General features: G+C 53.5%; 2 protein-coding genes across 2 annotated transcripts; one reads left to right on the plus strand and one right to left on the minus strand.

Moving 5' to 3' along the window:
* Window positions 1–7,271: 7,271 nt before the first annotated feature.
* Window positions 7,272–8,315, minus strand: LOC4327176 (3'-5' exonuclease). Its single transcript, XM_015766791.3, has one exon. It carries the CDS (start codon window positions 8,199–8,201, stop codon window positions 7,602–7,604), a length of 600 nt encoding a protein of 199 aa, XP_015622277.1. The 5' UTR covers window positions 8,202–8,315; the 3' UTR covers window positions 7,272–7,601.
* Window positions 8,316–10,795: 2,480 nt separating this feature from the next.
* On the plus strand, window positions 10,796–12,898 carry LOC4327177 (uncharacterized). Its single transcript, XM_015766790.3, has 4 exons — window positions 10,796–11,298; window positions 11,448–11,529; window positions 12,260–12,474; window positions 12,670–12,898. Exons 1-4 carry the CDS (start codon window positions 10,838–10,840, stop codon window positions 12,788–12,790), a joined length of 879 nt encoding a protein of 292 aa, XP_015622276.1. The 5' UTR covers window positions 10,796–10,837; the 3' UTR covers window positions 12,791–12,898.

The following is a 12,898-nucleotide window of genomic DNA, read 5'->3' on the forward strand; positions in this document are numbered from 1 at the left end:
AACCGGGCCGTGATGCCCTTAATGAACTTAAGTGCGGAGTGCTTATCGATCTTGACGACCGGATAAGCCTCGGGCCACTTAGTGAACTTGTCGATCGCGACATACAGATACTCAAACCCGCCCGGGGCCCGCCTAAACGGTCCCAGGATATCGAGTCCCCAGACAGCAAATGGCCACGAAAGTGGTATGGTCTGCAGGGCCTGGGCCGGCTGATGGATTTGCTTGGCGTGGAATTGACACGCTCTACATCGCCGGACCAGGTCGACCGCATCATTGAGAGCTGTCGGCCAATAGAAACCCTGGCGAAAAGCTTTACCAACCAAGGTGCGCGAGGCGGAGTGGGCTCCGCATTCGCCTTCATGGATATCGGCAAGAAGCACAACGCCTTGTTCCCGAGGAATGCACTTCAGGAGGATTCCATTAGCCGCGCGCCGATAGAGGGTCCCTTCTACCAGCACGTAGCGTTTGGAGATGCGATGGACGCGTTCACTCCCTTCGCGGTCCTCGGGTAGAGTCTTATCTGTGAGGTATGCTTGGATCTCGGCGATCCAAGCAATCAATCTAAGGGAGCTGGGAGCACTCCCCTCGGGTCCCGAGGCCTGGACTCCGACGGGCCTCGGGGGCCGGTCAGGCGCATCCGTCTCCCCTAAGGGGTCGGGTCGCGCCGACGGCTGGGCAAGCCTTTCTTCAAAGGCGCCCGGTGGGGTCTGGGCTCGCGAGGACGCGAGCCGTGAGAGTTCGTCGGCCATCATGTTATCCCGTCTGGGCACATGCCGAAGCTCAATCCCGTCAAAATGGCGCTCCATACGCCGTACTTGGCGCACGTAGGCGTCCATCTACGGGTCAGAGCACCGGTACTCCTTACAGACTTGGTTAACGACCAGCTGGGAGTCGCCTAACACCAGGAGGCGGCGGATCCCCAGTCCAGCTGCCACTCTGAGTCCGGCAAGGAGTCCCTCGTACTCTGCCATATTATTGGTCGTTCGAAAGTCGAGGCGGACCAAGTATCTGAGGACGTCTCCACTCGGAGAGGTCAACGTGACCCCCGCACCGGCGCCCTGAAGAGACAGGGAGCCGTCGAACTGCATTACCCAGTGGGCGGTGTGAGGCAGCTGCGAGGGGTCCGTGCTGGCCTCAGGGATCGAGACGGGCTCGGGAGCCGGGGTCCACTCTGCCACAAAATCGGCGAGGGTCTGGCTCTTGATAGCGTGGCGTGGTTCAAAGTGCAAATCGAATTCAGAAAGTTCGATTGCCCATTTCACCACCCGTCCTGTACCCTCTCGATTATGCAAGATTTGACCGAGGGGGTAAGACGTAACCACAGTGACCCGATGCGCCTGGAAATAATGGCGCAGTTTCCTCGAGGCCATCAGAATAGCGTAAACCATCTTCTGGGCCTGAGGGTATCGGGTTTTGGCGTCCCGGAGGGCCTCACTAACAAAGTAGACGGGCCGCTGCACCTTTCGGTGGGGCCGATTCTCTTCGCTAGGGGCCGCATCCCTGGGGCACTCTTCGTCCAAGCAGCCTCGCGGGGCGCACTTGTCTTCTGTGCTGATGACCTCGGGGTCGGAGGATAACAGGGGCGGCCTTCCCACAGTGGCTTCGGGGCCGTCCTGGGGGTCGGGGGCTCCTGGCATCGTCGGACAAGCGGGCAAAGGGCCAACTCCGGTCGTCAGGGGCCTTAGACCTCCGTTCGGCTCGGGGGCCTCTTCTCCCTGCTCTTTCCCGGGTCGAGTCAGCACAGGGTTAGCCTCGGGGTCAAAGGGCGATAGGTACGGCCTTCCCACAGTGGCCTCAGGGCCTTCCTGGGGGTCGGGGGCTCCTAGCACCGTCTGACAAGCGGGCAGAGGGCCAACTCCGGTCGTCGGGGGCCTTGGGCCACCGTTCGGCTCGGGGGCCTCTCCTCCCTGCTCTCTCCCGGGCCAAGTCTGCACAGGGTGGGGGTGCGCGGAATGAGGATTGTCCTCATCGCGCTCCACGACCAACGCCGCACTAACCACTTGCGGGGTCGCCGCTAAGTAGAGTAGTAAGGGTTCATTTGGCTCCGGGGCGACCAGAACCGGGGGAGAGCTGAGATACGCCTTCAACTGAGTGAGGGCACGCTCAGCTTCCTCCGTCCAAGTAAACGGCCCGGAGCGTTTGAGGAGCTTAAATAAGGGTAGCGCCTTCTCCCCCAGCCTCGATATGAACCGACTTAGGGCGGCCATGCAACCGGTGACGCATTGCACATCCCTAAGCTTGCTGGGGGGGCGCATCCGCTCTATAGCTCGTATCTTCTCGGGGTTGGCTTCGATGCCTCTGGCAGAGACCAAAAACCCGAGAAGCTTGCCCGCAGGTACACCGAACACGCACTTATCGGGGTTCAGTTTTATGCGGGCGGAGCGGAGACTTTCAAAAGTTTCCGCTAGATCCGAGAGTAAGGTTTCTTGGTTACGCGTCTTTACAACCAAGTCATCGACATAAGCCTCAACATTACGTCCTATTTGGCTACCCAAAGAAATTCGAGTAGTACGTTGAAAAGTAGGACCTGCATTTTTTAACCCGAAGGGCATTGTTGTATAACAATAAGTTCCTATGGGGGTAATGAACGCAGTTTTTTCCTCATCCTCCCTAGCCATGCGAATCTGATGGTAACCAGAGTATGCATCTAGAAAACACAAAAGGTCGCACCCCGCTGTGGAGTCGACAATCTGATCTATGCGAGGCAGGGGGTAAGGATCCTTAGGACATGCCTTATTAAGGTCGGTGTAGTCGATGCACATCCGAAGCTTGCCGTTCGCCTTGGGAACGACCACCGGGTTCGCCAGCCACTCCGGATGGATGACCTCGCGGATGAATCCGGCCTCCAGAAGTCGCGCCACCTCCTCGCGGATGAAGGCTTGACGTTCCGGGGCCTGCCGCCGCACTTTCTGCCGGACCGGCCTTGCGCCCGGCCGTACGGCGAGACGGTGCTCAATCGCCTCCCTGGGGACCCCGGGCATATCCGCCGGTCTCCATGCGAAGACGTCAGCGTTTGCCCGCAGGAAAGAGACGAGCGTGTCTTCCTATTTGCCGTCCAGAAGACCACCGATCCGTGTGGTCTTGGACGGGCCGTCGCCCAGGGCAACCTCCTTGACCGGGACCTCATCGCACGTGACTATCCGCTGCCTCGGGGCGGCGGGGGCGGATGTGCCAAGCCTCTCGTCGCCACCCTCGGGCTTGGACACGACGGCGAGGCGGTCCGCGCGCTGCTCCATACAAGCGAGCGCGACTTTGAGGTCGCCATGGACAGAGATGGGGCCATCGGGGCCCGGCATCTTCATCTGGAGGTAGGCGTAGTGAACCGCCGCCATGAACTTTACCAACGCGGGCCTCCCCAAGACCGCGTTGTAGGGCAGACTGAGGTCCGCCACATCAAAGTTCACCCGCTCCGTGCGGAAGTTGGCGGGTCCACCGAAGGTGACCGGGAGGTCGATATGACCTAGCGGCCAAGTGTGCCCCGGCGTCACACCGATGATCGGCTGGGACGGCCGGAGCATCATCCCCGGGGCCTTGATGGCGTCAAAGGCTGCGGGGGAAAGGATGTTGAGGGCTGCTCCTCCATCAATGAGGACACGCCCCAACTTCGCGTTGCAAACAGTGGGGGAAACCACCATTGCGATCTGTCCTCCCCGGGCAACGCACGGTGGGTGGTCGGTCTGGTCGAAGGTGAGGGCAACCTCCGACCACCGCGCCCGGCGCGTCGCCTCATGAGTAGGGGCCGCGGCCAGAAGCTCTCGCTTCATGGCCTTGAGGCTCCGGCGAGAAACGTGAGCACACGCTCCCCCATCGACAGTGGCAATGGTGGCCCCAGGCTCTTGGAAACCTAGGTCATCATCGCCGTCATCGATGTCCTCGGCAGGGGCCTTCTGCTTGGCCTCACTTCGCCGATTGCCGGAAGGAACCGCCGGGGACTTGCCCTCTCGGCGCTCCTGCCTCCTCTCCTCCTCCCACTTCCTCGTCCGCTCAGCCAAACTTTTGACTGCACGGCAGTCCGCGAGGTCGTGAAGGGAAGTGTTGTGGACGGTGCACCACTTGCCGGTTGGGCGCTCCCTGCTGGGAGCGCCGGCCTTTTTCTTTTTGTCGCTCGCAGGCCTCCCCTTTTGGGTGGCCCGCGAAGCGCCCTCGACGGCGACTCGGCGAGGACATGACCCTCGTCGTCGGAATGGACTGACCTCTTCTTCCTCCTCCTGTCACGCCGCCCTGTCTAAGCGGCGGATCCGGGGGCGGCCGAAGCTGCCACACCGGAACCGGAGGGGTTCCAAGTCCAGGCCTCCTCCTTGCGAGCCACTCGGTCCGCGAGCTGAAAAAGCTCCGCGGTAGTCTGGGGCTCCTTGGAGGCGATCTTTTCGAGCATGCGGTTGTGCCGCACACCCCCCCTGAACGCGTAAATCACCGCGTGTGCAGGGATGCATGGTATGGTGTTGCGGACTTGACAGAACCGCTGAATGTACGAGCGAAGTGACTCATCGTCCCTTCGCTGTACTGCGTGCAAGTCCGCTTCCTCACCTGGGCGCGGATACGTGCCTTGGAAGTTCATGGTGAACTGTTGGCACAAATCCTCCCAGGAGTGGACTGACGCGGGTGGCAAGTTCATTAGCCAACCCCGCGCCTGCCCCTTCAGGGCCATGGGAAAGAAATTCGCCATGACCCTGTCGTCTCCCCCGGCGGCCTCAATCCCGGTCGTGTAGACCTGGAGAAACTCGGCGGGGTTGACGCTGCCATCATATTTTTCGGCGATGGTGGGCCGGAACCTTGGGGGCCAACGGACATTCCGAAGACTCGCCACAAAGGCTCTACAGCCGACACCACCAACCGGGGGCACGGAGGGCTGATTCCCGCTTCCGTGTTGAGGTGACACTCTGGACGAGGAAGCGCCCTCCGTTGCGTGGGTAGCACGTCGGTCATTACGCCGCCGCTCGATGCTGGTGCGGGCGTCCGGCCCCCCACGCAGATCTTCCCGGGTCGAAGGAGTCGACGAAGGAGTGGTGGCCGAATGGCGAACAGCGGCTGCCGCTCGCCGCGCCCTTCGTCTTGACGACGCGGAGCCGGTGGTAGCAGCACCAGAGGCCTTGGTGGCGGAGGACCGCCCACCAGCATCTAGATGCTGCCGTGCAGTCATGACCAATTTGGCCACATCGTCCAGCCAACGTTGGGCTGGAGACTCCGGGTCATGGGCGACGGGCGGGTGACATAGGAGCGCGCCCGCAGCTTGGAGCGCGCCCTGGGGCGTGCTGCCGTCACCATAGACGAGGAGACGACGCTCCCCATCTCGCCGCTCTTTTCCACCTCCTGTGGATGTCGAAGTCGCGGATCCTTCGGCCCTCTCGAGCGCCTCCCCCCGCTTAGGACTTTGGCGTGGAGGGGGCGGTGGAGTACGAGCTCGACGGCGTGGGTTCGGCTCCCCGTCGTCGCCACTCACACTCGGAGAGAGGTCGTGCGCCTTTGCTTGCTCAGCCATGAGGCTGAATAGGAAAAGCTTGGCGCACACGAAAGAGTGCAAGAGCTCAGAAGATCACTCGCAGAGCCCCCTACCTGGCGCGCCAGATGACGGAGCGTGGGGCTCCTCACCGGGAGACCGCGCTGGCCCCCCTTTGCCGGTTCGGCCGGGGACCCTGGGTGAGACTCTAAGCTCCCAATCTGTGGAAGGTTCGCGAGACAGGAACCATACAAGACGCCGGCGATGTATACAGGTTCGGGCCGCTGAGAAGCGTAATACCCTACTCCTGTGTTTTGGTGGATTCGTGTATGAAGGAACTACAAAGTATGAGCCAGCCTCTCCCTCGTTCTGGGTTCCCAATCTGGAAAAGTCCCGTCCCCTCTCAAAGTGGGCAAGGTCCTCCTTTTATATCTCAAGGGGATACCACATGCCCCATCTCTCCCTCCAATTTGACTTTTCTTTATTAATGGACGGAGATTTGCATCGCCATTGTCCGAATGATCTTCTGACGGGACGGCCCATACCTACCTCCACTTCCGCCGGAGGCAGGCGCGACGTGGGAAGATGGCTGTCTGCTGATGACATGACCATTGTCAGACCGGTCACAAATCGGTCATTCTTGTCCACCACGTGTCAGTTTAACAATCTGCATGTTCGCCCTTCTTCACACAACATCTTGCCTGTAATGGTTAGGATGAAGCCTAGCATATATCTGACTAGGACTAACGTGCCATCTCTGGGAGGTAACACGCTAGCTCCAGCTGGGGACGAGCGCCTAGAAGCCCTCGTCCTGACGGGATGGGGCGAGGCGTGCGTCAGATCGCCTGTCGCCACCTAACCCACGACCTGACCGGTCTGTGACTGGTCACAGACCGGATAAATGAGTGCACTGCACTGCGTTACATGCGGCGTGACACGCTCAGCCAAACCGCAATAAATGTGGTTAGGTGAGCCCTACTGTGCTCACCTAACCCATACACGCGGAGCAAAAACCCACGAGGGGTCGGGGCGCCTCGGCCCTCGGGGCCGAGGCGGGTGCGGCCCGACCCCCTCGGGGGGACTAAGAGGAGGGCGAACACATCACCCTCGGGCCCGACGTCCCCCGAGGGTGCCAGGCCACGTGGGCGATTGTGTCTGCCTCAAGCCTCTAGTCATGATACCCCCGGTCCCATGTCACCGACAAACAGAAACCTCATTTGCCAGATCTGTCTGAAATAGGAGTAGCTTGCAGCTTAGCAGCCCTGCATAATGCTTTGGTATAAATCATCATTTGCCTTATATAGTGGATAACTGGATATTTGCGCTACAAGTATGCCTGGGGCTTCATATGCAATGCTTAATGGTCAGTGGCTTGGCATACCATTTTATTCATAAGGAAAAAATGCTGATAGAAGAACAAACCACTAGCTAGGATGCAGGTAGTATGGCCTGGTTTAGTTCCTAACTTTTTCTTCAAACTTTCAACTTTTCCATCACATCAAAACTTACATACACACAAACTTCCAACTTTTCCGTCACATCGTTCCAATTTCAATCAATCTTCCAATTTTGGCGTGAACTAAACACACCCTATGTTCATCAACTGCATTGCACACAATGTGATGCAAGTGGCTATCACAGTAAGAGACCCAACCCAAGCAAAACAAAGATATTATGCCTAATTTTAACCGATGTTCCAAATTGCTAGGCAATTCAATGAATGGATAATCTAGCACACCATTGTAGAACAATTTGAGCAAAGGAGCCATTTCCAGTTGATGACACGATCTGCAAGCAGTATCATCTAGCACAGATATAAAAAAACAGCACTAAAAACGCATAAAGGATCGGCACTGGAAATTTTCATTAACCATAGTCTAGATCAGAAGATCGGCACAACGTTTTTTCATCCGATTCTTCAATTCCTTCAGTACTAAACATAAAACCCATAACACCTCAAATCTGATAAACCCTTGCCTAACATCACGAGAGAGCAAGAGAAAAATGCAGCAACAACTGAATCTAGGTAGCCTAACACATTACGAGAGAGCAGGAGCGAAATGCAGCAGCAACTGGAATCTAATCTAGGTAGAATTAGGCAGAGAGGATGCGAGCGATTGCGGTACGTGCCACGGCGACCGCCTCGATCGACGATCTATCAGTATCAGGCGCGGAGCAGCCTCCTGCCGACCTCGAAGGAGACGTAGGCGTCGATGCAGGCGTACCGGATTTGCTCGTTGGAGAGGCAGGAGGCGTCCCAGCGGCTCATGGTCACCCTCTGCGGCTTGACGAGGTCGGCGCCCATGACGGCGCGCACCACGGCCTGCAGGCCGGCCTGGCTGAGCTCCGGGCGGCCCAGCCTCTGCGCCGCGAGGGGGCGAAGGTCGGCGGTGTTCGCCACGGTGAGGCCGTGGTCGTCGCTCAGCCGCTCGGCGTCCTTGTCCACGCCGACACCGACGAAGCAGTCCGCGGCGCCGGCGAGGAAGCGGCGGAGGGAGCCTGGGACGTAGTCGGCGTAGAGGAGCTGGAAGATGAGGCACCTGCGGTCGACGCAGAGCTGCAGCAGCGCGACGGGGTTCTGCGCAGGGCCGTAGCTGGGGCGCCACTCGACGTCGAGCCCCACGATGAGCCCGGGGCCGTACGCGGCGCGGACCTCCCGGAGCCACCCCTCCACGGCGGCGCCGGAGGACGTCACGGTGGTGGTGATCACGGCGTCGCCGAAGGCCACCTCGGTGACGTACGTGTCGGTGTCGGCCGCCGCCATGTGGATCGCCTCGCCTGCGGCGGCTGCGGTGCGGAGACGACAAGGGTCAAGAGGGTTTTGGTTTGGGGGAGAAGAAGAGGGGAAGCAGCGAGTCGAACGGTGATTGAGGAGGATGAGGCGCAACGGGCAGGTGGCCCCCGTACATAAAGGCTTGGACAGCTGGACGCCTGGACATGAAGCTCGCAAATTCCTTCGCAATTCAAACCGGAGGGCGCCCATCCAAATATTTTCCAATGTATAGAGAAATTTACGAAACAAAAAGAACCTAAACCAAATACTAGTACTGTACTACTACTCCAATGTGAGAAAAAAAAATTTAGCTGTAGGAGGAGTAGTAATTCAAATTTCAAAAATAATGAAAGATATCAGAGAACCGTACTACTTTTTGGTAGACTTCGGTAGGGGGTAGTTTTGCTTTTTGGGTTGGCACTGTAGCTTGCGGGAGATCAGAGAACAGAGCGAGCGAATCACGTTGTCAGACGAGAGTTTGACCCATCTTATCTAACGTACAGTACGCTCTTGGCTTGCTGGGCCCTGGGCTCAACAAAATGATGTGTTCACGTCCTGTTTGACCATTGGCACGTGCCGTGTCACGCCTGATTGCAAAGCCACAATGTTGGGGCGCCTTTTGGCAGGTAGTACTAGTATTACTCTAATTGCTTTCAAAATTCTTAATTTTAATTAGCACCTGTTTATATTTATCCACTTGCACCATCCGTACTATACAAAGTTAAAAACCACTTCAAATTTAGATGAGTGCATTCATCCTTAGAAATTGTCCTTTTGGACTTAGAGAGGACGCAGTTACACTTACACCCTACTCAATAAGATGTACTTCCTCCTTCCCAATATATTTGACGTTTTACTTCTTGTGGTCCATTGACCCACAATGCTTGACGTTTTAGTAAGGAGCATAAACATGAGACAGGCGCAGCAGAGTACGATTCAAATTTTACTAACCGGGTAATCAGGAACATCAGCTCGTCCATGATTCCACCGTGGCAGGAACGGCCGGTGTATTTTTATCTAAAATGACTACTCATCATGGCTATTTAAAGTAACTAGTACTCCAGTTAGGGCAGCCATAATGTAGCAATAGAAGGGGGTCTTAAGCCTCTAAAGTGGCCCTTTATACATTGTGATAGTAGTCCATATATTAGTCTTTAAGATGAGCTAGCCATATGCATAATGTCTACCCATAAAAATAAAGTAATAATACTTTATCTTCTCTCTCCTCTTCTCTCTCACATGCCATATATTCGAGTGGGACAGTGGAATCCAGGCTAATGCATTCTCTTACCATATACTAATATTGGGTCCTACCTTATTACCCAAGTAGACATTATACATTGAGGTTGTGTTTAGTTCATACTGAAGTTTGAAAGTTTGGTTGAAATTGGTACGATATGATAGAAAAGTTGTGTGTGTATGAAATATTTGATGTGATGGAAAGTTGGAAGTTTGAAAAAAAAACTTTGGAACTAAACAGGGCCTGAGCATACCCTTAGGGCTATATGGTAATTTTCACCTAGGCTTGATTTGGCTCAACTATGCTAGAACGTCGAGTATACTGGGACAGATGGAGTAGATTCTATCTCGGCTTCCATTAGCATGTTTTTCAAACTGCTAAATGGTACGTTTGTGAAAAAAAAATTCTATTTGAAAGTTGCTCTAAAATAAGTTTATAATAATTAAAACTTAATTAGCTATATGCTAATGTCTTTCTTGTTTTATGTGCTTTACATAATCTTAATCTTCATCTATCATGGCCCCTCTCACACTTCTCCCTTCAATAATAACTGGATTTGATAAGCATATTTGAATTAATACAGAGTTTATTAGTTATGTTTCCATATTATAACCATACGAGTCAATGTTAATTTTCACAAAACATGTATCGGTGTCTCTAAATATGAGTTCTGTGCACTTTTAGTTGGTGCAAAGGCCAAAAGTTATATACTATATTTATTAAAAAAATAATACGCTAATTGTTTGAAATTCGTCTCAAGATGTATCGGGTGATGTATACTTGTATGGTGGTAGCAAATTTGATTCGCAAACCTAACAATGGACAAGGATGAGCATAGACAAATCCGTAGTTACATCTGATGTTACTCTACCGGAGTAAATTAAAATTTGGTTTAATTTAAAATTTCAAATTACACTACTTCCGTTTTTCATTTTCATTATTTTCGAGTTTCGACCAGTTTTAATAAAGTTTATAAATTCTTATCCCGACGCGCTGATCAGGGTGGTGATTGCTATTTTGTTCTTGATGGGTTTTGGATGGAACTTCTAAATTCTAGATGTCGCACAAAACTGTTGGTATTTTGGTCATTTTACTTAAAAAAAGTTGATTATATAGGTTTATATGCATGGTTAAAAGTGGTAAATAAATTAAAAACGGAGGGACCGAGGGAGTAATTTGTTTGGTTGAACCTGGTGGTGAGTCCAAAAGGCAATCCTTCGAAAGTCAAAGGTCAAAAGTTACGCAGTGGAGAACTCAAGCAGAAGCTATTGGGCCGGGCTGCAGCAACAGCTGGCCCGGCCCGACTAGGTGGATATTTTCAGACTACCGTCCAGGTGGCAAGACCGCAAGAGCTCCTCCTCCTCCGGATCCGTACAGGAGAAGGGAAATGCAAGTGCAAGCCGCCTCTCCCGCTACCGCGGCGTCCTCGCCGGTGGCGCCATCGCCACCGCCACCGCCGCGCGCCGCCCTCTCGCCCTGTCCCCGCAGACGCGAGCTCCTGCTTCTATCCGCGTCGCTCCCGCTCCCGCTCCCGTTGCTCGCCCCGGCGGCGGCCTCGGCGCGCGGGCTGTTCCGCATGCCGCCGCCGCGGCTGGCGAACCGCTACTTCCTGGTGCGCGCGGGGGAGTCGGTGTACGAGGGGCAGGGCGTCGTCCGCACCAACCCGGTCTCCAAGACCTCCGTGGACAGCGGCCTCTCCCCCGCCGGCCTGCGGCAGGCCGCCCGCGCCGCGCTCGAGCTGCAGCGCCTCGGCGCCTGCGAGGACGACTGCTGGATATGGCCCTCCATCACCCAGCGCGCCTACCAGGCCGCCGAGATCATCGCCGCCGCCAACGAGATCAACCGCAGGTGCCTGCCTCCGCCTATCTCTGTTTCTTCAATCGCACTCTCTTAGCCCACGGCTTCACACGAGTACACTAGTATAGTAGTAGTATAGTATGGCCGGTGAATTGTGAATTCGTGATCATGTATTAATGTGTTGGTTGCTTGATTTGTAGCCACATTGTACCCGAGTACAGCTTCTTAGATGCGCGTGGCCTGGGCGCGTTTGAAGGGAAGAGCCTAGAAACATTGCCTGAGGTATTCTTCACCCGAATGATGCATCTTTGCCACTTTCTCGTGGAACGCGAAGTTGCAATAACCGGAACTAGTAAAAGAACCGTTGGTCATTTTAACAATATAATCGCACAGCAGAGTGATACAAGACTGTTGTGTGAAGATGTTGGTTTTAGGTGACATTGGGTGCTAGATTGAGAATTGATGCAATTAGTGAAATACTGGTTGCCAACTGCCATGAAGGGCTTAAAAATCTTTGGCTCCTGATAGCACTGCTACTAGTATTAGATTAATAGAATATGTTAATTTGACTAGTGTTTAAGTGTTTTCGCAGACAGGAGTATTCTCGACCTGCTAGTTAAATATCTCAACAAACAATGAACAATGTAATATATAGGATATAAGTTCCGTTCATTCTTAGAACTAATTTGAGGAATGGATATCCTCGTGTACTCACTTTATCATGATTCATGAATCAAACATACAAGTTTATTCTGTTTGGTTTTAGGTTACTGGGAAATAGGCAGTGAGATTGGTACCTTTGATAAGTATAGATATATACTTTCTTGGTTAGAAATCAGGGAATGAACTAATATACACTTCCACGCCAGTACTGATATTGCAGATTTTGCACTATATTGACTGAGCTATGTTTCTTTTTCTGAAGCTTCTTCGGTTTATGGATCAGCCATTTTTTTGCTTGGTAAATTCCATCCTGTTCTCATTGAATTTCCCTTTCTTGCTATGGATTTAGGTGTATGCATCAGACAGTATTTCGCCAGACATCAAGCCACCTCCTATTAGTGATGGTACACCAAATGAGAGTGTTGCAGATGTATTTGTTCGGGTAACGCAGCTCATGTCAATACTAGAGACTCAGTACTCGGGGGATACCGTTGTCATTGTTTCACCAGATTCTGACAACCTGTCAATTCTACAAGCTGGGTTGATAGGGCTAGACCTCCGGAGGTAAAAACCAGCAATTCATTTTATTCCACTCCATTTTGCAAGTTTTTATCTGCAGGACTTCTGGTAAACACAGTGCAACAATGTTAGGGAGTTTGTTAGTGGAAACTTTTCTCACTGCTGCTCATGTATACTCTGCACTATTAGTGATTGGGGGGAAACATATCCTTATATCTCTATCATTTATCATTTCTGCAGGCATAGCAGCCTATTCTTTCAGCCCGGTGAGGTTCGACCTGTTGATCCAGCCAGCATACCTGAATACAAACAACCTGCCTCTACTGTTTTCAAGTGTACAAATCCACCAAGTTGCAAATAATTTACTACTTGTCATACAACCATACAGGTTTCATATCTGCTGTACATGAAGAATATGAATATATCCCTATATCAGTGCATAGTTGAAAGGAAGTATACGTTGCATGCC

The sequence above is a fragment of the Oryza sativa genome, chromosome 1 (assembly GCF_034140825.1).
Source record: "Oryza sativa Japonica Group chromosome 1, ASM3414082v1".
Taxonomy (NCBI): domain Eukaryota; kingdom Viridiplantae; phylum Streptophyta; class Magnoliopsida; order Poales; family Poaceae; genus Oryza; species Oryza sativa.